We start from the raw sequence: 26610 nt of genomic DNA on the forward strand, positions 1-26610 counted from the left end.
CCGGTGGCGCGAGGCACCCCTGAGCTAACACCATCAATGCCCTCAGAAGTAATTCACACTCATGGATCTTGGACCTTGACTCGGGACAACCCGCACTGACTCAAGATACTTGCCTACTTGGGTAAATATGATGTGGAGCATCCTATGGACATCACCATGTCAAGAGTTCATTCGGCAAGTTACACGTGCGACATCTACTTCACATACATAAAGGTGAATCCTCTCCTTTACACGTGCTCACTTGACCCCTTCGAGGATGGTATACTACTTGACCCTCCATCGTGCATGCATAGGTATTGTCGGAGCTTCACGGATGACGAGGAGGAGTGCAAGTGCCAAGGATCACCTACACCATCCGCGAGGGAAGCGTGGAAGAGAAGGAAGAAGAAGCCTGGACAAGCTTCTGGAAAGCCCGAAACTTCCGGCCACTGCCCGGAACTTCCGGCCACCGGAACCTCCGGCCCTGCTGCACCGAAGCCGTCCGAGAGTGTGCCAACTCTCTGGATAGCCCGGACCCTGCCCGGACTTTCGCCCGGAACCTCCGGCGCCCGGACCTTCCGGCCGTCCCCGGAACTTCCGGCCCTACCTGCGCGCAGACACTCGGGCCGAAGTCCATGTACCCTTTCGCCCCTCACTTACCCCTTCGTGGACCTAGACTAATATATACTCCTCCACCTCCTCCTTTCTAGGGTTAGCGTTGTGATAGCTCATTTGAGAGATAGAGCTACGCTCATCCATATCGGATCTCCTCCGTGCGAGAGACTGCGGCCTCTTCGGAGAAGATCCCTTTGGATTCTGATGAGGACATCAATACCATTGTTACACCCACAACCCCTACTGCTACATATACGGGACCAATTACTAGAGCTCGCGCACGCCAATTAAATTATCAGGTACTTTCGTTTCTTGGTAATGATTCTAATGTTCATGAGAATATGATGCTGCCTAAATTGGATACATTTGTTTTGCTTACAAATGAAGGGCCTAGCTTGGAGAAGGATGAACATTGGAGCAAGAACAAGCATGGAGATGATGCCATGCGCAAGGGGAACAAGAACGAAGTTACAAGTGATGATTTCAGGACTTTGAAGCCACCATAATGGGTGCATGAAGCCTTGGACGAAATATACAAGATGCCACTTCATAAATTTCGTCCCGAGGCTATTATAGGTGTTGCGTCACCTTTTTATTGGGCCAGGCCCATGTAATTTCGAAATACATAGGTATAGGCTATTTTTAGAGTCCGTATGTGTGGGGAAACAAGAGATAGGGTTGATTTCGGACCCCTCCACCAAGGGCCACGAAATTCCCCCTCTCTTCCTCCATATATACAGCCCTTAGGGCACCGTTTAGACTTGGGGGTTTTGTTTAGATTAAAAGTTCGCCATAGCTGCAACTTCGCGTACTTCGTTTGTGTTCAACGACCAGACAAAGGCGTCACAGAACCCCACCTTGATCAATAAAGCTTTCATCTTATATTCGCAATATCCAGATTGCAATCTTAGTTTCTTGCTTGTTCTTCGTTTTCTCGTAGGAAACAGACCCTCGTGATCAGGTTGATCATGCTCCGGCGTGGTCAATAACCTCTCGGAGTTGGTTTAGCGATTGCTAAGGCGCGACGTCCTCGCACGTTCGTAGTCGGATCGTCAAAGTCGACTTCCACCAAAGCGATATCCATCATCTCATCGAAAGACGGGACACCTTTGCCTCTATCAGATTCAAGCCCCTTTCTAAGGGAAGATCCCCCCGTGGATTCAAGACCTCCTCACGGAGAAGACCGGCTACCCTTGTATCGTCCTTAGTTGTCCGTGGATCGTGTATCTTCTCTTATTTATTCGAGGATCTAGCACATGTGTGACTTATTCTTGTTGGTCTAGTGTTTCTCTTGTGTTCCCCTTGTGTTTTCCCTCTCTTTCCACCTCGTGTTCTTCGCGGGATTCCGCTCCTATTGTGAAAGATCGGGCCACTAGGGTTCTACCCTACATCATCTTGGTATCATGAGCAAGGTTGATCACGATTTCGGAGCCCCCTCTTTGTTTTCTAGCCTTCTTTTGCTTGATTTCGTCCTAAATCCGAAAATCCCCACCAAAAATAGCCCCAAAATTTTTTGTGATTTGTTGGTTTGGATGATGTTTTGTTGATTTTGATCCATGGATTTGCTTGGTTTCAAGTGGATCTAGCATCTCCCCAAGTTTCACCACTTCCCATCCACGAAATCGTCTCAATTTTGCCCCGGGAAATCGAGTTTTTCCGCCCCCGTTCTCAGATCTGGAATTTAGGGTTCGTCCTGGAAGAAATTCCATGACCCCCGGAACTTCCGGACACCCCCGGAACTTCCGTCCCAGCCCCGGAACTTCCGGGCTAAACAGAAAGTTTACCCCAAAAATTCCGAGACTCCCAGCAGTTTTTGCGCAACCCCCAGAACTTCCGGCCACCCCCCTGAACTTCCGGAGCCCGGAACTTCCGGCCCTCGGCCCGGAACTTCCGGCCTAACCAGAAACTTTCCCCGAAATTTCAGCATCACCCTCCTTCACCGTTTTCATCACAACTTTTCACTCCGAACTCCGATTTGAGTGTTCTTTGGCTCGTTTTGAAGCTATTGACGTGGCCGAGGACCTCACCTTGGTTTCACCACCTTTTGACCCCATCAAATTTTGTGAATTTTGGCATCTTTGCCTAGGGCTTCCACCACATCATCCGCTACACCACCACCGACTTCCGCAACCTAACCAATTTTGTTCCCCATAGCATTAGCGGTTGTTTGAGTTGTGACTTGAGTCTCCTAAGGTGTTTCGGCTACTCAGGGACGGTTGCTTCCTCATCAACCACCACCACCACTTCCGCATAGGCTTACCCACCATACACTTCCGCCACCCCAACCTAACCCAATTTTGTTTGTGTTGTGAGTTGTGTCTCCTAAGGTGTTTCGACTACTTAGGGACCATGCTTCCAACTCCGACTCACATAACCCAATAACCCTCCACTTCCGCATTGCCTACTCGCATAACCCATCATTGCATTGCCGCAATCCCATTGAGCTTCCGCAACACCACCACCGCATCCCGCTACCACCATTTTGACATTTGAGATTTTGAGTTTGCGGTTTTTCCGTTTCCTAAGGTGTTTCGGCTACTTAGGGACGAGTCTCCATCATCTTGGTATCTCCATCAAGATCACCGCCACTCATCATCGCCAAGGACGGTAACCTCCATATCATCTTGGTATCGTGGTATCCCCCCATTGTATATTCCCTTGCCATTGCATTGATAACCCCTAGCCAATTTTGTGTCACTTGCCTATCGAGACTAGCCATTTGAGTATTGCCGGCAACGTTACTTGTGCACATTAGTGATCTACACCATACATACCATACCATATTGGTATCATATCATCTCGTGTGCCTCAAGTTTGTTCCCGCATATACACAATAGCTATCTTGGTTTGTGCATTTCGCAAAATGGCCATACAAAGAAAAAAAAAGCTTTTAAGCAAAAGAGAAAGAGCAAAGAAGCTTGTAGGCAATAGCCATAGCATCATACCACATTGCATATAAGATCATCTTGGATCACCTTGTGAGAAACACCGGGAACCATACATACATAGCATACTTGGGATAGAAAGTTATCCATTTTGCATCTTATAGGTTGTGCACAAGTGTCGTATCCGCCTATTGAGCAATCGTGCTAGCGTCTCTCTTGAGTTGTGCAACACGAGCGTTTTCCGTGGATTCCACATTTTGTGCTCATCCTTGGTTGCACGACCCCATTTATCTATCCGTGTGTGTGTTTCCGTGTGCCACATATTGCTATTGGTCTACTTGCTTCACTTGCGAATTTATGAATCTCTTTCAACATTATTGACTCTTGCTAACATTTTGCACCAAATTTTTGTGCCACTATCCTCACCGAGCTCCACCATAAGCCTTATTTGTGTAGGTGTGAGAAACCGACAAGAATTGGTACCAATTGTGCTATTTCCTTGTCCACATTGGAGTGATCATTGATCCACTTTCAACTTCGGTCAAGGTACATTTGGTATTCGTTCTTCTCTTTCTACCACTCACATTTTTCTCTTGGAGTGATGGATAGACAAGGCATTTCATCTTCGGTCTACAACAACGACAAGTTCGATGCCACGAACAACTCCACCGACGCCAAGATGCAAGCTCAAATGGAGGAGATCAAGGCCCTCATCAAGTCCTACAAGCGGTCTTCCTCATCTTCGAGAAGACGCTCAAGAGCACATGCCTCCGAGCTACCATCTCCGGCAAGATCACATCGGCATCGACACCATCACCAACAAGGACGTGAAGGTCAAGAGCTCAACGACTTCACCATCCCCCTTGGCATCTTCGCCAAGCGACTTCAAGGCATCTTCGCCCACAAGCACCTCAAGAGAAGCTCCCCAAGCTCAAGTCCACGACTTCCACGAGCTACTACGACCTCGACATCGACCACGCGATTCCTTTCTATGGGACTCAAGAACCCGAGGAGTATCTCGAGTGGGAGCATTTGATGGACAACTACCTCAAGCTACATCAAGTTCCTCCCGAAGATCAAGTGAAGTGCGCCATAAGGAACTTCCACGACTTCGCGTCCACATGGTGGCTTCACGCACCTTCGGAGACCTACGACATGAGTTGGCCCAAGACGAAGAGAGCTTTGCGGCGAGAGTTCGTGCCTCCAACCTACACAGAACAACTTCAACGCCAATTGGAGTACACCATCCAAGGATCCAAGTCCATCGACGAGTACTTCAAGGAGATGAAGATTGCCTTGCGACGAGCCGGCCTAGACGACCCCATTTCGATGAAGTTCCACTTCATGATGGGATTGCACAACGACATCTCCAAGACGATCTTCCTCGCGAACTACAAGTCCCTCGACGACAACTACATTCGTGCTCTTAAGGCGGAACAAGAACTCATGAAGGCCAATGCTTCTCCACCCCAAGCTCACTTCATGACGACCAAGCTCCATGAGAACGAGCATGAGGCTAGTACCACCACGATGTCCAAGCCCGACGAGCTCCAAGACGATGCTCCCATGTTCGACTTCACCGCCATCCCTCTTTGTGGCATTGATGGTGCCGAGTCTACTTCGACTCTTTGTCAAGACGGTGCGGCGACGACTACGACTACGGAGCCATTTGAGGACCAAGCTTTGAAGGCGAGCGACATGGTCACGAGCAAGGATGATGCTTCCATCTTAGGAGGCGAGAGTGATGATGTGCCATCTTCGGCCTTCATCCACGGCGACGACAACGAGACGGTTGAGCATGGTATTTTCCCTTCGACCACGGCGACATGTGATGATTTGAGTGACTTTAGCCACCATATTGAGAGTGAGAGTGACTTCACCACTAGCCCCATATGTGATGTGTTGCCACTATTTGATGAGGACATCAATACAATTGTTACACCCACAGCCCCTTCTGCTATACATACTGGACCAATTACTAGAGCTCGTGCACGCCAACTAAATTACCAGGTACTTTCGTTTCTTGGTAATGATTCTAATGTTCATGAGAATATGATGCTGCCTAAATTGGATTCATTTGTTTTGCTTACAAATGAAGGGCCTAGCTTGGAGAAGGATGAACATTGGAGCAAGAACAAGCATGGAGATGATGGCATGCGCAAGGGGAACAAGAACGGAGTTACAAGTGATGATTTCAGGACTTTGAAGCCACCATAATGGGTGCATGAAGCCTTGGACGAAATATACAAGATGCCACTTCATAAAATTCGTCCCGAGGCTATTTTAGGTGCTGCGTCACCTTATTATTGGGCCAGGCCCATGTAATTTCGAAATACATAAGTATAGGCTATTTTTAGAGTCCGTATGTGTGGGGAAACAAGAGATAGGGTTGATTTCGGACCCCTCCACCAAGGGCACGAAATTCCCCCCTCTTCCTCCATATATACAGCCCTTAGGGCATCGTTTAGACTTTGGGTTTTGTTTAGATTAAAAGTTCGCCATAGCTGCAACTTCGCGTACTTCGTTTGTGTTCAACGACCAGACAAAGGCGTCACAGAACCCCACCTTGATCAATAAAGCTTTCATCTCATATTCGCAATATCCAGATTGCAATCTTAGTTTCTTGCTTGTTCTTCGTTTGCTCGCAGGAAACAGACCCTCGTGGTCAGGTTGATCGTGCTCCGGCGTGGTCAATAACCTCTCGGAGTTGGTTTAGCGATTGCTAAGGCGCGACGTCCTCGCACGTTCGTAGTCGGATCGTCAAAGTCGACTTCCACCAAAGCGAAATCCACCATCTCATCGAAAGACGGGACACCTTTGCTTCTATCAAGTGGTATCAGATTTCCAGGTTGCTCGGTGAGATTTTACAGTTTTTCGTAGTTTAGATCGAGTCTGTTCTTCATACCTACAGTCCACGAAAAAAAAATTCAGAGTGTGCTTTTCCCTTGTTTACGTGCCGCGCCGTGATTTTGTTGGTGTTCTAGGCTCGCGTCTCTAGCACAGTCTAGCCTAGGACCAGCACAGTACCGTCGTTGAGCGTTTATTCAACTTTGCATCTCTGAATTGATTATTGCTGACCCTTTTTGCTACCATAGTATAAGCCTTCCCAGCTCCACATACATCTACGTCGTGCGTTTGACTCTCCCTGGTAATCGCTCTATCCAAGCTTTGAGAGTTTTGACTACAACGGTTGCCGATCACCGCCTGTTGCTGGGTAAGAACTGGTAAGAATTTGAGTTTTGCTTGACGGATTTGTGACACCCACCACCACCACTTGTTTGTAGTCTGTAGGATCATATTCTTGTGTGTTTCTATTGCTGCTAACCATGCCAGGATCACAAGCCGACGAGATTGACTGGGAGAATTTATCGAACAAGGAGCTTCATGATAAGTTTCAGCAAATGATGACTGAACAGGTGCAAGATGTGCTGAACAATTTTGAAGAGGCCATGGAGAAGATCACTGGCCTTGAGAAGACGTTCGAAACAAAGCTCGATAGCAAGTTTAATGAATTGCTCGCGCGTCTTCCACCACCACCACCCGCTGCACCTAACGCACCTCTCCAACAACAACAACAACGACTACCTCCACGTCGCGAAGCAGACCTCCGCCGAGCAAGCCGTGTTCCTCTTGCGTTTGGCCAAACTGTTGGTGCTGCTGTTGATACTTCTGTGGCTCCTGCTGCTGATGCGGAGGAGGATGATTATGTGGGAGATTATGAGGATGAGGTTGATCAAAATCAACACTACGTGCAGCCACCTGTACCGCCACCAGCAGGTCTGATGAGGACATCAATACAATTGTTACACCCACAGCCCCTGCTGCTATACATACTGGACCAATTACTAGAGCTCGTGCACGCCAACTAAATTATCAGGTACTTTCGTTTCTTGGTAATGATTCTAATGTTCATGAGAATATGATGCTGCCTAAATTGGATACATTTGTTTTGCTTACAAATGAAGGGCCTAGCTTGGAGAAGGATGAACATTGGAGCAAGAACAAGCATGGAGATGATGGCATGCGCAAGGGGAACAAGAACGGAGTTACAAGTGATGTTTTCAGGACTTTGAAGCCACCATAATGGGTGCATGAAGCCTTGGACGAAATATACAAGATGCCACTTCATAAATTTCGTCCCGAGGCTATTTTAGGTGCTGCGTCACCTTATTATTGGGCCAGGCCCATGTAATTTCGAAATACATAAGTATAGGCTATTTTTAGAGTCCGTATGTGTGGGGAAACAAGAGATAGGGTTGATTTCGGACCCCTCCACCAAGGGCCACGAAATTCCCCCCCTCTTCCTCCATATATACAGCCCTTAGGGCATCGTTTAGACTTTGGGTTTTGTTTAGATTAAAAGTTCGCCATAGCTGCAACTTCGCGTACTTCGTTTGTGTTCAACGACCAGACAAAGGCGTCACAGAACCCCACCTTGATCAATAAAGCTTTCATCTCATATTCGCAATATCCAGATTGCAATCTTAGTTTCTTGCTTGTTCTTCGTTTGCTCGCAGGAAACAGACCCTCGTGGTCAGGTTGATCGTGCTCCGGCGTGGTCAATAACCTCTCGGAGTTGGTTTAGCGATTGCTAAGGCGCGACGTCCTCGCACGTTCGTAGTCGGATCGTCAAAGTCGACTTCCACCAAAGCGATATCCATCATCTCATCGAAAGACGGGACACCTTTGCCTCTATCAAGTGGTATCAGATTTCCAGGTTGCTCGGTGAGATTTTACAGTATTTCGTAGTTTAGATCGAGTCTGTTCTTCATACCTACAGTCCACGAAAAAGCCACAAAAAAAATTAGGGTTAGTTCATCATATCCGAACCAATCTGAGCCTTTGCATAATCTTTTTAGGGTTTTGCTTTGTTGAATTTGCGGTTGCATCGTCGTGTCTAGTTGCTGGTCTTAGAGTCTAGTCTTTTAGAGTTTCGAGTTCTGGTCATAAGTTGTCACGCCGCCGCCGCACCATCATCATCGCCCCTGCCATCTACCACCACCGCTCCGAATTCGTATCCATATACCACCACCAATCCGTGTCAATATACCACCACCGATCCATATCCATATACTACCACCGCTACCACCACCGCTGCCATATACCACCACCATATATCCACCACCAATCCGAGTTCCTTGCTTATAAGGGTTGTTTTCGAGATCCATCTAGATTCCGATTCGTGTTTCCTTGCCGGAGTAGGTTTCGTAGTCGGGTAGCCACGCTCCGTTTAGGCCCAATTTTTTTCGAAAACGCATTTTTCGAAAATTTTTCTGGCTATCCTATTTTTAGGTGTTTCTGAGTGTTTTGAGACAGGTGCCATTATAGGAAGTTTTTTTTGACCCGTTTCCAGTTTTTGGGTCCGGGCAGTCGAAAAAAAAAAAATTTGGTCGAAAAATTTCGTGCCCATCCTGTCAGTTTGAGCTAGGAAGAGTTTTGAGACACTCGCCATTATAGTGATTTTTCGCAAAAAAAAGCAGCGCAAAAAAAAAAGAACGCAAAAGAGCGAAAAAAAAAATTCAGAGTGTGCTTTTCCCTTGTTTACGTGCCGCGCCGTGATTTTGTTGGTGTTCTAGGCTCGCGTCTCTAGCACAGTCTAGCCTAGGACCAGCACAGTACCGTCGTTGAGCGTTTATTCAACTTTGCATCTCTGAATTGATTATTGCTGACCCTTTTTGCTACCATAGTATAAGCCTTCCCAGCTCCACATACATCTACGTCGTGCGTTTGACTCTCCCTGGTAATCGCTCTATCCAAGCTTTGAGAGTTTTGACTACAACGGTTGCCGATCACCGCCTGTTGCTGGGTAAGAACTGGTAAGAATTTGAGTTTTGCTTGACGGATTTGTGACACCCACCACCACCACTTGTTCGTAGTCTGTAGGATCATATTCTTGTGTGTTTCTATTGCTGCTAACCATGCCAGGATCACAAGCCGACGAGATTGACTGGGAGAATTTATCAAACAAGGAGCTTCATGATAAGTTTCAGCAAATGATGACTGAACAGGTGCAAGATGTGCTGAACAATTTTGAAGAGGCCATGGAGAAGATCACTGGCCTTGAGAATACGTTCGAAACAAAGCTCGATAACAGATTTAATGAATTGCTCGCGCGTCTTCCACCACCACCACCCGCTGCACCTAACGCACCTCTCCAACAACAACAACAACGACTACCTCCACGTCGCGAAATAGACCTTCGCCGAGCGAGCCGTGTTCCTCTTGCGTTTGGCCAAACTGTTGGTGCTGCTGTTGATACTTCTGTGGCTCCTGCTACTGCTGTTGCTGGTACCCAGGAGGATGATGAGTATATGGGCGATTATGAGGATGAGGTTGATCAAAATCAGATCTACGAGCAGCCACCAGCACCACCACCAGCAGGTCGACCTCAGATATATATTCGTAATGGTAGGCCTGCACCACCACCTCAGGTACGAGATGATGTCCATATTCCTTAACTGAAATTGAATATTCCACCATTTGAGGGTAGATATGTTCCTGATATATATCTTACTTGGGAGTTAGAAACTGAACAACGATTTACATGTTTACAATATCCTGAGGAGAGACGAGTTGCTGCTGCTGTTTGTGCTTTCACTACTTTTGCATGTGTATGGTGGTCTGAACATTGTAGATTATATCCTATTCCAACTACTTGGGCTGCTTTGAAAACTGCTATGCGTACGCGTTGGGTTCCACCATATTATCAACGTGAATTGCTTCAAAAATTGCAGCGTTTAAGACAAGGAAAAAATTCTGTAGAAGAATATTATCAGGAATTACAAACTGGCATGATTAGATGTGGTATTGTTGAGGAGAATGAAGCTATGCTTGCACGTTTTCTGGGTGGATTAAATAGAGAGATTCAGACCATTCTAGACTATAAGGAGTATACTAATATCACTCGTTTATTCCATCTTGCTTGTAAAGCTGAACGTGAAGTGCAGGATCGACAAGCATTGGGGCGAACTAACTTTTCTGCAGGCCGACCTTCATCATGGACACCACGTGCATCTTCTACTTCAACTGCACGAGCACCTCCATTAGGTGCCACCTCCAGCCGTGATACAAGAAAACAGGCACAACCACCATTATCTGCCAAGAGCGCACCTGCGGGGCCTACACAGCGTTCTTCTTCTTCCATAGCATCAACAGGGCACACAAGTGATATTATTTGTCGTCGTTGTAAGGGAGGAGGTCATTATGCGAGAGAATGCAAATCTCCGCGTGTGATGATTGCTACCGCGGATGGTGGATATGAGTCCGCTAGTGACTATGATGAGGAGACTTTGGCTCTTATTACACGTGAAGAACATGGTGGAGATGATTCTGATAATGAGACGCAATACATGGCTCCTGAAGACGCTGACAGGTATGAATGTTTAGTTGCTCAACGTGTTTTGAGTGTGCAGATCACACAAGCTGAGCAAAATCAGAGGCACAATTTGTTCCATACCAAGGGAGTTGTGAAGGAACGTTCTGTGCGCGTCATCATAGACGGAGGGAGCTGCAACAACTTGGCTAGCATGGAGATGGTTGAGAAGCTTTCTCTCACCACAAGACCACATCCACATCCTTACTACATCCAATGGTTCAACAACAGCGGCAAGGTTAAGGTAACACGTACTGTTCGTGTGCATTTTAGTATATCTACATATGCTGATTATGTTGATTGTGATGTGGTACCTATGCAAGCATGTTCCTTATTACTTGGTAGACCATGGCAATTTGATAAAAATTCTGTACACCATGGTAGAAACAATCACTATACTCTTGTTCATAAGGATAAAAATATTACTTTGCTTCCTATGACTCCTGATTCCATTTTGAAAGATGATATTAATAGAGCTAATAAAGCAAAACAGGAGACGAATAAGAGTGAAAATCAGATTGTGGCAAAAGAATTTGAGCAACAAATGAAGCCTAATAATAAACCATCTAGTGTTGCCTCTGAAATTAAATTGAAAAGTGCATGTTTATTTGCCACCAAATTTGATATTGATGAGCTAGATTTCAGCAAATCTGTTTGCTATGCTTTTGTGTGCAAAGAGGCATTATTTTCATTCGAGGACGTGCCTTCCTCTTTGCCTCCTGCTGTCACTAACATTTTGCAGGAGTTCGCTGACGTCTTTCCACAAGACGTGCCACCGGGATTGCCGCCTATTCGAGGGATTGAGCATCAGATTGACTTAATTCCCGGTGCTTCACTGCCAAACCGTGCACCATACCGTACCAATCCAGAGGAGACGAAGGAGATTATGCGTCAAGTACAAGAGCTTCTCGACAAAGGTTATATACGCGAATCCCTTAGTCCTTGTGCTGTTCCTATTATTCTAGTGCCGAAAAAGGATGGTACATCACGTATGTGTGTTGATTGTAGAGGCATTAATAATATTACTATTCGTTATCGTCATCCTATTCCTAGGCTAGATGATATGCTTGATGAATTGAGTGGCTCTACAATATTCTCCAAAGTTGATTTGCGTAGTGGATACCATCAAATTCGTATGAAATTGGGAGATGAATGGAAAACAGCATTTAAACTAAGTTTGGATTATATGAGTGGTTAGTCATGCCTTTTGGGTTAACTAATGCGCCTAGTACTTTCATGAGACTAATGAACGAAGTTTTACGTGCTTTCATTGGACGATTTGTGGTAGTCTACTTTGATGATATACTGATTTATAGCAGATCTTTGGAAGAACATTTGGAACATTTACGTGCTGTTTTTATTGCTCTACGTGATGCACGTTTGTTTGGTAACCTTGGGAAGTGCACCTTTTGCACCGACCGAGTATCTTTTCTTGGCTATGTTGTTACTCCACAGGGAATTGAAGTTGATAAAGCCAAGATTGAAGCTATTGAGACTTGGCCGCAGCCCAAAACGGTCACACAAGTGAGGAGTTTTCTTGGCCTCGCTGGATTCTATAGGTGTTTTGTGAGAGATTTCAGCACCATTGCTGCACCTCTCAATGAGCTTACAAAGAAGGATGTGCCTTTTGTTTGGGGTACCGCACTGGAAGAAGCCTTCACGGTATTGAAAGATAAGTTGACACATGCTCCTTTACTCCAACTTCCTGATTTTAATAAGACTTTTGAGCTTGAATGTGATGCTAGTGGAATTGGATTAGGAGGTGTGTTATTACAAGATGGCAAACCTGTTGCATACTTTTCTGAAAAATTGAGTGGGCCTAGTCTGAATTATTCTACTTATGATAAAGAATTATATGCTCTTGTTCGGACTTTAGAAACATGGCAACATTATTTATGGCCCAAAGAATTTGTTATACATTCTGATCATGAATCTTTGAAACATATTAGAAGTCAAGCTAAACTGAATCGTAGACATGCTAAATGGGTTGAATTCATTGAGACTTTCCCTTATGTCATTAAACACAAGAAGGGAAAAGAAAATGTTATTGCTGATGCATTGTCTCGTCGCTATACTATGCTTTCACAACTTGACTTCAAAATATTTGGTTTGGAGACCATCAAAGATCAATATGTGCATGATGCTGATTTTAAAGATGTAATGCAGAATTGTAAAGAAGGAAAAATGTGGAACAAGTTTGTTGTTAACGATGGATTTGTGTTTCGTGCTAACAAGCTATGCATTCCAGCTAGCTCCGTTCGTCTTTTCTTGTTGCAGGAGGCGCATGGAGGATGATTAATGGGACACTTTGGCGTGAAGAAGACGGAGGACGTACTTGCTACACATTTCTTTTGGCCAAAGATGAGACGGGATGTTGAGCGTTTTATTGCTCGCTGCACTACATGTCAAAAAGCTAAGTCACGACTCAATCCTCATGGTTTATATATGCCTTTGCCTGTACCTAGTGTTCCTTGGGAGGATATATCTATGGACTTTGTTTTAGGTTTACCTCGAACAAAGAAGGGGAGGGATAGCATATTTGTTGTCGTGGATAGATTCTCGAAAATGGCACACTTTATACCATGTCATAAAAGTGATGATGCTGTTAATGTTGCTGATTTGTTCTTTCGTGAAATTATTCGCTTGCATGGTGTGCCAAATACTATTGTTTCAGATCGTGATACTAAATTTCTTAGCCACTTTTGGAGATGTTTATGGGCTAAGTTGGGGACTAAACTGCTTTTTAGTACTACTTGTCACCCCCAAACTGATGGACAAACTGAAGTAGTCAATAGAACGTTGTCTACTATGCTTAGGGCTGTTTTGAAGAATAATAAGAAAATGTGGGAGGAATGCTTGCCTCATATTGAATTTGCTTATAATCGTTCATTGCATTCTACTACTAAGATGTGCCCTTTTTGATGAGGACATGACTACCTTGGTTATGACCAAAAATATTGCATATATGCATATTTGTCAGGTGATTTCTAGTGCAAACTATTCAATAATCTATTTATGTTATCCAGAACAAAAATACTTCACACACTTTTGTGTTTTGTCTAATTGCAGGTGTATGGGACATTTGTACAATCCACATATGAAGATAAGGAAGAAAGAGATGTTTATTTGCTGTCCAAAAAGTTCTCTCACGTCACTTTTGGCCCAAGAGAAGATAGAGTCCAAGTCTCTCACGTTCTGGATTCAGATTCGGACTGCACAGACATACCTGACTCAAAACGCACACAAGTTTTTCATACGGACTCCGAATTGGGTGATTCTTTTTTTGTTGGAAACTAGATTTCGTGCACTTTCCAAACCAATTGGAATCACCTTCAAATTCGTCCGGAGCGTTGAGTTGTGGACGAAACAATCTGATGCTGCAGCAGAATCCGAGTCAAACTACAAGTCCAAAGGTGTTACATCACCTCCACTTGGGCCCATGAGCCTTGTACGACCTAGGGTTAGTTTTAGGCTGCCTTGGGACGTCCTCCCACCTCCTTGGCCGCCACCCCTTGCTCCTATATAAGTAGATCCATCTAGTAGCTTTTTCCTTGGGATTTGTTTAGTTAAAAGTTAGCCATTGCAACTTCGTGTACTTCGTTTGTGTCCAACGACCAGACCAAGACCGCTTACGGATCCCCACCTTTATCAATACTTCATATATACTCGCAATATTCAGATTGCTTTTATCATATTCTTGCTTGTTCTTCGATTGCTTGCAGGAATAGACCTTCGTGGTCAGGTTGATTGTGCTCCGGCGTGGTCAATAACCTCTCGGAGTTGGTTTAGCGATTGCTAAGGCGCAACGTCGTGCACGTTTGTAGTCGGATCGTCAAAGTCGTCTCCACCAAATCGATAGTTATCATCTCATCGAAAGATCGGGACACCCCGCCTCTATCACTATGCATTCCAGCTAGCTCCGTTCGTCTTTTGTTGTTGCAGGAGGCGCATGGAGGAGGATTAATGGGACACTTTGGCGTGAAGAAGACGGAGGACGTACTTGCTACACATTTCTTTTGGCCAAAGATGAGACGGGATGTTGAGCGTTTTATTGCTCGCTGCACTACATGTCAAAAAGCTAAGTCACGACTCAATCCTCATGGTTTATATATGCCTTTGCCTGTACCTAGTGTTCCTTGGGAGGATATATCTATGGACTTTGTTTTAGGTTTACCTCGAACAAAGAAGGGGAGGGATAGCATATTTGTTGTCGTGGATAGATTCTCGAAAATGGCACACTTTATACCATGTCATAAAAGCGATGATGCTGTTAATGTTGCTGATTTGTTCTTTCGTGAAATTATTCGCTTGCATGGTGTGCCAAATACTATTGTTTCAGATCGTGATACTAAATTTCTCAGCCACTTTTGGAGATGTTTATGGGCTAAGTTGGGGACTAAACTGCTTTTTAGTACTACTTGTCACCCCCAAACTGATGGACAAACTGAAGTAGTCAATAGAACGTTGTCTACTATGCTTAGGGCTGTTTTGAAGAATAATAAGAAAATGTGGGAGGAATGCTTGCCTCATATTGAATTTGCTTATAATCGTTCATTGCATTCTACTACTAAGATGTGCCCTTTTGAAGTTGTGTATGGTTTCCTACCTCGTGCACCTATTGATTTGTTGCCTCTTCCATCTTCGGAGAAGGTTAATTTTGATGCTAAACAACGTGCTGAATTGATTTTAAAAATGCATGAGTTAACTAAGGAAAACATTGAGCGCATGAATGCTAAATATAAACTTGCTGGAGATAAGGGTAGAAAACATGTTGTGTTTGCACCTGGAGATCTTGTTTGCTTACATTTGCGTAAGGATAGATTTCCTGATTTGCGCAAATCAAAGTTAATGCCACGTGCTGATGGTCCCTTTAAGGTGTTAGGGAAAATAAATGATAATGCATATAAGCTTGAGCTGCCTGTAGATTTTGGGGTTAGTCCCACTTTTAACATTGCAGATTTGAAGCCTTATTTGGGTGAGGAAGATGAACTTCCGTCGAGGACGACTTCATTTCAAGAAGGGGAGGATGATGAGGACATCAATACAATTGTTACACCCACAGCCCCTGCTGCTATACATACTGGACCAATTACTAGAGCTCGTGCACGCCAACTAAATTACCAGGTACTTTCGTTTCTTGGTAATGATTCTAATGTTCATGAGAATATGATGCTGCCTAAATTGGATTCATTTGTTTTGCTTACAAATGAAGGGCCTAGCTTGGAGAAGGATGAACATTGGAGCAAGAACAAGCATGGAGATGATGGCATGCGCAAGGGGAACAAGAACGGAGTTACAAGTGATGATTTCAGGACTTTGAAGCCACCATAATGGGTGCATGAAGCCTTGGACGAAATATACAAGATGCCACTTCATAAAATTCGTCCCGAGGCTATTTTAGGTGCTGCGTCACCTTATTATTGGGCCAGGCCCATGTAATTTCGAAATACATAAGTATAGGCTATTTTTAGAGTCCGTATGTGTGGGGAAACAAGAGATAGGGTTGATTTCGGACCCCTCCACCAAGGGCCACGAAATTCCCCCCTCTTCCTCCATATATACAGCCCTTAGGGCATCGTTTGTGTTCAACGACCAGACAAAGGCGTCATAGAACCCCACCTTGATCAATAAAGCTTTCATCTTATATTCGCAATATCCAGATTGCAATCTTAGTTTCTTGCTTGTTCTTCGTTTGCTCGCAGGAAACATACCCTCGTGGTCAGGTTGATCGTGCTCCGGCGTGGTCAATAACCTCTCGGAGTTGGTTTAGCGATTGCTAAGGCGCGACGTCCTCGCACGTTCGTAGTCGGATCGTCAAAGTCGACTTCCACCAAAGCGAAATCCACCATCTCATCCAAAGACGGGACACCTTTGCCTCTATCACTATTCCCATGTGAGGAGAGCCACAACCCCCACCACTTGAGTGAGATGAGTGACTCCACCATACGTGAGATTTAGTGCACCTATTTTGTGGGAGTGAGTGAACCACCACATAGAGAGAGTGAGATAGTTAATAGGTCATGTGAGGCCACTTTCAACACTAACGACTTGACCTCTACCTCTATTGTGTCTTCTCATTTGGTGCTAGGTCCCATCTATGATGACGCGCCGACTCGCGATGACTTCGTCCTCCCTTTGGACAAGACGATGGCCAAGGTGGAATATGATGCACCCCCCACATGGTTCCATCAAGATGAAGATGACCACCATTTGGTCTTTCCCACCTCACCTACACCACTTGAGTGGAATGAACAAGGTAACATAGGTGAAGGTGATGCTCTAGTCCCACTAGTGGACATTCTTGACATTGATGGCTTGCATGATGTTGATCCCCCTATTGGCATGCTTCATGCTAGTATGATTTCCCCATGCGATGATTTACCCATTTATGATGAGTTTGATGATTGTCATGTGGAGTCTATTAGTTGTGATGCCATGTTGCATAGGATTTCTTGTATGATATATATGCCTTGTGTGTTGCATCCAATTCTTGGATTACTTGTTCCTCTCACATGTTTGGTTGCAACAATGTCATCACTTCACATATGCCATGTCCCATTGATTGCTACATGCTTGTCTTGATTGCCTCACACATGATGAACAATTGCTCTTTCTATTGTGTTGAGTGCCATACTATCTTCACTACACCCTATGCACGTTATGCTTGGATTGTCTTGCACTTGACCCATGTGTTTAGACACTTCATTTTACTTGGTGTTGTGAATGATTCCTATGCCTACCATCGACCATTTGTCGAGCGCTTTATGCATGATCGCTATGACCGTGAGGTTGATGCTTCTTCTCTTATTACACATATTTGCATCACTACCTCACATTTACATGCTTGTTTCCATGATGTCCTTCTTTGTGCTCAATTTATGTGCTTACGTGCCATGTCACAATCCTTTGTCACACCATATGCTATGCTTGATGACAACACTTGTTGGGTGAATCACCTCTTGAATGCTTGGTTTTGCACTAACGCTAACCGCATTTGTTTTTCCAAGTGTTTGTTCTCCTTGCTCCTTTTGAAGGAATCACGAGACGGTGCGACATTGGAGAGTGCCCATTTCAAGCTTCAAGATGACGAGAACTTGGTGATCGACCACTACTACACGGCGACGCCATCTCTTTCCCATGGTGATTTGGATTTCGATCCGAGGTCGGATCTTTCCCAAGGGGGAGGTGATGATGCGGAGCATCCTATGGACATCACCATGTCAAGAGTTCATTCGGCAAGTGACACGTGCGACATCTACTTCACATACATAAAGGTGAATCCTCTCCTTTACACGTGCTCACTTGACCCCTTCGAGGATGGTATACTACTTGACCCTCCATCGTGCATGCATAGGTATTGTCGGAGCTTCACGGATGACGAGGAGGAGTGCAAGTGCCAAGGATCACCTACACCATCCGCGAGGGAAGCGTGGAAGAGAAGGAAGAAGAAGCCTGGACAAGCTTCTGAAAAGCCCGAAACTTCCGGCCACTGCCCGGAACTTCCGGCCCTGCTGCACCGAAGCCGTCCGAGAGTGTGCCAACTCTCTGGATAGCCCGGACCCTGCCCGGACCTTCGCCCGGAACCTCCGGCGCCCGGACCTTCCGGTCGTCCCCGAAACTTCCGGCCCTGCCTGCGCGCAGACACTCGGGCCGAAGCCCATGTACCCTTTTGCCCCTCACTTACCCCTTTGTGGACCTAGACTATATATACTCCTCCACCTCCTCCTTTCTAGGGTTAGCGTTGTGATAGCTCATTTGAGAGATAGAGCTATGCTCATCCATATCGGATCTCCTCCGTGCGAGAGACTGCGGCCTCTTCGGAGAAGATCCCTTTGGATTCAAGCCCCTTTCTAAGGGAAGATCCCCCCGTGGATTCAAGACCTCCTCACGGAGAAGACCGGCTACCCTTGTATCGTCCTTAGTTGTCCGTGGATCGTGTATCTTCTCTTATGTATTTGAGGATCTAGCACATGTGTGACTTATTCTTGTTGGTCTAGTGTTTCTCTTGTGTTCCCCTTGTGTTTTCCCTCTCTTTCCACCTCGCGTTCTTCGCGGGATTCCGCTCCTATCGTGAAAGATCGGGCCACTAGGGTTCTACCCTACATCAAAACATGAAATGACATTGATTTACAAAGGAATCTTACTACTTAATGTCATTTATCAAAATGAATCAATTTCTAGACCGTGTCTTGTTATGTTCCCTTTTCTTTTATTTCCTTTTCATGAAAAGGTCACTGTGCAAAGTACCAGTTGCATAACTTGATAAGCTTTTACTGTATCCATCCTCTTTACTTGTTTCCGAGTTCACACACAAAGACAGTCTACATTCTCCAATACACAACTTTGTCCACTAGTTTTTCTAAATATATATTAGCAAAATTATAAACACATAATTATGAATGTAATTTCTAACAAATATGATGATGGCATTCAAGGTGAGTAAGACTTATTAATGACCAAAGTTTAAAAGGTACACCCGACATTCAAAGTAATAACGATTTGAGAACAGAGGGAGCAAGGTGTAACATAAATTAAATGAATCAGCAGGAATTAAATTATTGGGTTCGTATACCTCGTCAATAGTGCAATTCCCTGATGTTTGCATATGCATACCATTATTTGAAGGTTGCTGACCATTCTTATATGATCCAGTCCCCTCCTCTTTCCCTTCTGAGCAAAAAAGACTAACCCCATCAATTTTCTTGTAAGGGGGCCATGGGTCCCTATTAAAAAGTTGTCGTGCTGCTCTTTTCTCTTCAACGAAGTGCAACACTTGCTTTGACATTTCCATTGGAATTTTCGGGCAGCTGTTGTCAGTAAGATGAGCCTTCAATGTAGTTACTCCACCACTTCGACATAAATCACACCACTTGCACTGCCACCGTTTTTTATTTCCATCAAGATCCACCGCATGCTCCCACCCAATATCCCTTACCCCTCGTAGCAACAAGGGAGGCTGCAAAACAATGTAAAACATGGATCAGTACAAGGTTACTGGTAGTCCTCAGCAGATGCACACAAAAATTGATGAGATGTAAATACAAATAATCAGGACAGGGATTTTGTGCTCATGGTTGGGTTTGTACTTATTTTGATTTGTGCATTTCAAATGAGCTTGGGAATATCATAGATGTAAAGAGATGCTATAGCATGTGCACAAGAAAAACAATGTACAAACATATGACAGTTTGTGCACTGTTCTTAAAAGATGAAAGAGGGAGAATGTTCTCGCCGAACATATTTTCACAAACTTGTCTGTTTTGACAGTGCATGGGTGATTTTTTATTTCAAATCACACTCAGCAGTGAGTGCTAGTCTTCAAGGGTACTAAATCCAGAAATTTCACAATCTCACAGTGATAGTTTGACATTTTTATGTTTACGGATGGCTTTATGGTGTCTTGTTAAGTTTAATTGCCTTTGCTTAATTCTAGATTTTCTGAGGTACCACTGCGGATTTGAGCTGAAATCAGTTAGGTGTTATAACATACCTATTCCAGGTCCACAGGTGCATGAACCTAAAGTAAGCATCCCAGCGAGTCAACTATCCAATAATGTGATTCTTTATAACTCCAGATGAAACATTTGTTCATCATGAACAGAACCATTCTATTACTCCTTTATGCTAAATTAGCTAAACAAATAGTAGGTGTCACTCTGAACAGAAAATAAATTAAGGGGAAAGTACACTTATCCCTTTGTATACCCTAAAAATGGTAGGCTCCTGATGATCCGCATTTGTCAGGTTAGTGCCTTCTTCAAGAATGTAAGTGTCTATTCGAGTTGGCACCTCTAAGTCAACAGGTAAAGGATCCTTCTCAGCCTTGGTATCATCAGCAGAGCTCCTGGTCACACTGTTGACACCGTTCTGTGCAGCTCGCGTCTTTCGTCTCTCTCTTTTCTTCTGCAAATGTTCCCTAATATTTTCAGCAACATCTGCTGGAACCTTTGGGCACATTTTGACATCCAAATCACCAGCAAGATGCCGTTTGAGTCTAGACACACCACCACCATACCTAGTCAGGTGACAATACATACACTTCCAGTGTTGTCTGTTTTCATCAATCATTATGCCGTGCTTCCATCCAATATCCCTACTTTTCCAGAAAGTATCAGTAACCTGCAAAAAGTTATGATCTCTTGAACAATGATACAGAAGTAGTAAGATCAACTTTGCATTATATATGCAAATATAAGTAGCTCATTCAAGTCAGAATAAATGAAGGCCCTGAAATACAGTTTAATAGGTCAGCAAGAATGTCACTTACTGAAGAAAAAGATAGAAACAAAATTAAAAGCTGGCAAAGTAAAAGGTATAGTTTTAATCTATGCAACACCAACACGGATATGTGACAAATTGGACAAGGGGACACTTACATTTTTATAAATGTTAATACACAGTGGTGGCTTGACGCTGGTGATTTGTATTAGTTTAATATTAACTCTCCCGATACTCGGTGGACATGTATCCAGCATGTATCCATATAACATAGGGTATCCGACAAGATACGCCAGGTTTTGCATGTTCTGTTATTCCATTTTCACAGGTTTCAATACTAGCTGGAGAAAGGAAAAGTTCCTCCATGCTACTCTGTTTGACCGACAAAACAGATTGGCAAAGATACTACTCAATGTTTTTCTTTTCTTTTTTCCAAGAAATAACCACTCAAGCTTTTGACACGGCAAACTCAAATGTGACACTCTTTTACCATTAGCAAAGTAATTTCCAGATTGATAGAGGCAAAGGTGTCCCGTCTTTCGATGAGATGATGGATATCGCTTTGGTGGCAGTCGACTTTGACGATCCGACTACGAACGTGCGTGGACGTCGCGCCTTAGCAATCGCTAAACCAACGCCGAGAGGTTATTGACCACGCCGGAGCACGATCAACCTGACCACGAGGGTCTGTTTTCTGCGAGCAAACGGAGAACAAGCAAGAAACTGAGATTGCAATCTGGATATTGCGAATATAAGATGAAAGCTTTATTGATCAAGGTGGGGTTCTGTGACGCCTTTGTCTGGTCGTTGAACACAAACGAAGTACGCGAAGTTGCAGCTATGGCGAACTTTTAATCTAAACAAAACCCAAAGTCTAAACGATGCCCTAAGGGCTGTATATATGGAGGAAGAGGGGGGAATTTCGTGGCCCTTGGTGGAGGGGTCCGAAATCAACCCTATCTCTTGTTTCCCCACACATACGGACTCTAAAAATAGCCTATACTTATGTATTTCGAAATTACATGGGCCTGGCCCAATAATAAGGTGACGCAGCACCTGAAATAGCCTCGGGACGAAATTTATGAAGTGACATCTTGTATATTTCGTCCAAGGCTTCATGCACCCATTATGGTGGCTTCAAAGTCCTGAAATCATCACTTGTAACTCCGTTCTTGATCCCCTTGCGCATGCCATCATCTCCATGATTGTTCTTGCTCCAATGTTCATCCTTCTCCAAGCTAGGCCCTTCATTTGTAAGCAAAACAAATGTATCCAATTTAGGCAGCATCATATTCTCATGAACATTAGAATCATTACCAAGAAACGAAAGTACCTGGTAATTTAGTTGGCGTGCACGAGCTCTAGTAATTGGTCCAGTATGTATAGCAGCAGGGGCTGTGGGTGTAACAATTGTATTGATGTCCTCATCATCCTCCCCTTCTTGAAATGAAGTCGTCCTCGACGGAAGTTCATCTTCCTCACCCAAATAAGGCTTCAAATCTGCAATGTTAAAAGTGGGACTAACCCCAAAATCTGCAGGCAGCTCAAGTTTATATGCATTATCATTTATTTTCTCTAACACCTTAAAGGGACCATCAGCACGTGGCATTAGCTTTGATTTGCGCAAATCAGGAAATCTATCCTTATGCAAATGTAACCAAACAAGATCTCCAGGTGCAAACACAACATGTTTTCTACCCTTATCTCCAGCAAGTTTATATTTAGCATTCATACGCTCAATGTTTTCCTTAGTTAACTCATGCATTTTTAAAATCAATTCAGCACGTTGTTTAGCATCAAAATTAACCTTCTCCGAAGATGGAAGAGGCAACAAATCAATAGGTGCACAAGGTAGGAAACCATACACAACTTCAAAAGGGCACATCTTAGTAGTAGAATGCAATGAACGATTATAAGCAAATTCAGTATGAGGCAAGCATTCCTCCCACATTTTCTTATTATTCTTCAAAACAGCCCTAAGCATAGTAGACAACGTTCTATTGACTACTTCAGTTTGTCCATCAGTTTGGGGGTGACAAGTAGTACTAAAAAGCAGTTTAGTCCCCAACTTAGCCCATAAACATCTCCAAAAGTGGCTAAGAAATTTAGTATCACGATCTGAAACAATAGTATTTGGCACACCATGCAAGCGAATAATTTCACGAAAGAACAAATCAGCAACATTAACAGCATCATCGCTTTTATGACATGGTATAAAGTGTGCCATTTTCGAGAATCTATCCACGACAACAAATATGCTATCCCTCCCCTTCTTTGTTCGAGGTAAACCTAAAACAGAGTCCATAGATATATCCTCCCAAGGAACACTAGGTACAGGCAAAGGCATATATAAACCATGAGGATTGAGTCGTGACTTAGCTTTTTGACATGTAGTGCATCGAGCAATAAAACGCTCAACATCCCGTCTCATCTTTGGCCAAAAGAAATGTGTAGCAAGTACGTCCTCCGTCTTCTTCACGCCAAAGTGTCCCATTAATCCTCCTCCATGCGCCTCCTGCAACAACAAAAAACGAACGGAGCTAGCTGGAATGCATAGCTTGTTAGCACGAAACACAAATCCATCATTAACAACAAACTTGTTCCACATTCTTCCTTCTTTACAATTCTGCATTACATCTTTAAAATCAGCATCATGCACATATTGATCTTTTATGGTCTCCAAACCAAATATTTTGAAGTCAAGTTGTGAAAGCATAGTATAGCGACGAGACAAAGCATCAGCAATAACATTTTCTTTTCCCTTCTTGTGTTTAATGACATAAGGGAAAGTCTCAATGAATTCAACCCATTTAGCATGTCTACGATTCAGTTTAGCTTGACTTTTAATATGTTTCAATGATTCATGATCAGAATGTTGCCATGTTTCTAAAGTCCGAACAAGAGCATATAATTCTTTATCATAAGTAGAATAATTCAGACTAGGCCCACTCAATTTTTCAGAAAAGTATGCAAAAGGTTTGCCATCTTGTAATAACACACCTGATGAGGACATGGCTACCTTGGATATGACCAAAAATATTGCATATATGCATATTTGTCAGGTGATTTCTAGTGCAAACTATTCAATAATCTATTTATGTTATCCAGAACAAAAATACTTCACACACTTTTGTGTTTTGTCTAATTGCAGGTGTATGGGACATTTGTACAATCCACATATGAAGATAAGGAAGAAAGAGATGTTTATTTGCTGTCCAAAAAGTTCTCTCACGTCACTTTTGGCCCAAGAGAAGATAGAGTCCAAGTCTCTCACGTTCTGGATTCAGATTCGGACTGCACAGACATACCTGACTCAAAACGCACACAAGTTTTTCATACGGACTCCGAATTGGGTGATTCTTTTTTTGTTGGAAACTAGATTTCGTGCACTTTCCAACCCAATTGGAATCACCTTCAAATTCGTCCGGAGCGTTGAGTTGTGGACGAAACAATCTAATGCTGCAGCAGAATCCGAGTCAAACTACAAGTCCAAAGGTGTTACATCACCTCCACTTGGGCCCATTGGCCTTGTACGACCTAGATTTAGTTTTAGGCTGCCTTGGGACGTCCTCCCACCTCCTTGGCCGCCACCCCTTGCTCCTATATAAGTAGATCCATCTAGTAGCTTTTCCTTGGGATTTGTTTAGTTAAAAGTTAGCCATTGCAACTTCGTGTACTTCGTTTGTGTCCAACGACCAGACCAAGACCGCTTACGGATCCCCACCTTTATCAATACTTCATATATACTCGCAATATTCAGATTGCTTTTATCATATTCTTGCTTGTTCTTCGATTGCTTGCAGGAATAGACCTTCGTGGTCAGGTTGATTGTGCTCCGGCGTGGTCAATAACCTCTCGGAGTTGGTTTAGCGATTACTAAGGCGCAACGCCGTGCACGTTTGTAGTCGGATCGTCAAAGTCGTCTCCACCAAATTGATAGTTATCATCTCATCGAAAGATCGGGACACCCCCGCCTCTATCAAGTGGTATCAGTTTTCAGGTTGCTCGGTGAGAATTTCCAGTTTTCCTAGATTAGATTTATTTTCTTACCTATTGTCCAAGAAAAAGCCACACAAAAAAAGTTAGATCTGTTCATCCTTTATCCAAGCCAGTCTGAGCCTTTGCAATTTTCTATTCATTGCTTGCATAGTTGAATTATCGGTTGCATCGTCGTGTCAGTTGCTGGTCTTAGCGTCTAGTTCCTTTAGAGTTTCGAGTTCTGTTCACATTAGTCACGCCGCCGCTGCATCATTATCCCTTCCGCTGTCCACCATCCCATCTATTAATTTCCACCACGTGCTACGCACTGTTCATTGTCATAATCATAGTTGAGGTCATTCACATCTTCGCCTGATCCAATCTGCATCTTATCTAGTTTGTCTTGGAAAGAAAAAAAAAAGAGAAAAAAGGAAAGAAAAAAAAGAAAAAGAGAGAGAAGAAAAAGGAAAAAAAAGCGTGAGAAAAAAAAAGAGAGAAAAAAAATTGGATCTATCTAGAATCAATCTCGTACCTGAATTCGGATTGGAATCTGTTTTGCGCACTGTTCAGTGAAACAGGTGTATCTTACTCATACGAAGTCCGTTTTGGCTCCGTGAGCACTCAAATTGAAGCTAGCAACGAGCCGCATCTAAATAGTTGCAGAAGCAAGTTCAATATTTGATACCTCAAAATCGGCTTCTAAATAGGTCTTTTTGCCCTCCGAAGTTCGTGAACACAGCTTGTTCCAATATTTCAGGCCAGTTTTAGAATTCTTTGACTCCTCATATCAACTCGGAATTGAGTGATTCTTTTTGCATTGGAAAGCTTGAGTTAGTAGCATTCTTTGAAAGAATTTATCAGAAAATTGTCTCAAACTTTTCAAGAGGAAAGTTGGAGAGAGAGTTGTTGTATATCCTGCTTGGCAGTTGTTTTTCATCATTATCTTCACTGCCGTCGTGATCTTCACTTATATCTTGCTGTCAAGAGCTACTTAGTATCCTTCATTGATGCTAGTTGTGCTACGCCGTGACCTCATTAGTGTTCTAGGCTCGCGTCTCTAGTCCGGTCTAGCCTAGGACCAGCACAGTACCGTCGTTGAGCGTTTATTCAACATTGCATCTTTGAATTGATTATTGCTAATCTTTTGCTACCATATATAGCCAACCCAGCTCCACATATTTCTACACCGTGTATACGTACGCTCCCCTGGCAATCGCTTTACTCAATATTCGGAGTTACTTGACACCGCTGGTAGCCGATCACCGCCTGCTGCATGGTAAGAACTTGTAAGACATTGATATTTGCTTTACTGTGAGCGTTTTACCACCACATCCTAGTAGTTATAGGAACATTATTTTTGGGTTTTGTTTCTTGTTCTACTAATCATGACAGGATCCAGAGTCAATTCATGGGCTTTGTCGATCGCGGGAGACGTGCCACCACCTTTGCAAATACCACAACCGTCACGAGAGGTGCACAAACATCCAAATGCACATGATCAGGTTAATGTATCTATACCACCATTTAATGGCCGTTTTAAACCTGCTTTATATATTGAATGGG

General features: G+C 43.8%; 1 protein-coding gene across 1 annotated transcript in view; it reads right to left on the minus strand.

Annotated features, from left to right (window-relative positions):
- Nucleotides 1–21022, minus strand: part of LOC119272266 — a 23602-nt gene extending 2580 nt beyond the window's left edge. The window contains exons 1-2 of the mRNA XM_037553784.1: nucleotides 20557–21022; nucleotides 19424–19807 (exon numbers count right to left, since the gene is read on the minus strand). Of these exons, the coding sequence (XP_037409681.1) occupies nucleotides 19424–19807; nucleotides 20557–20919 (747 nt within the window). The 5' untranslated portion in view covers nucleotides 20920–21022. The remainder of the gene's footprint in view (nucleotides 1–19423; nucleotides 19808–20556) is intronic.
- Between the last annotated feature and the right edge of the window lie 5588 nt (nucleotides 21023–26610).

The sequence above is a fragment of the Triticum dicoccoides genome, chromosome 3A (genome assembly GCF_002162155.2).
Source record: "Triticum dicoccoides isolate Atlit2015 ecotype Zavitan chromosome 3A, WEW_v2.0, whole genome shotgun sequence".
Classification (NCBI taxonomy): domain Eukaryota; kingdom Viridiplantae; phylum Streptophyta; class Magnoliopsida; order Poales; family Poaceae; genus Triticum; species Triticum dicoccoides.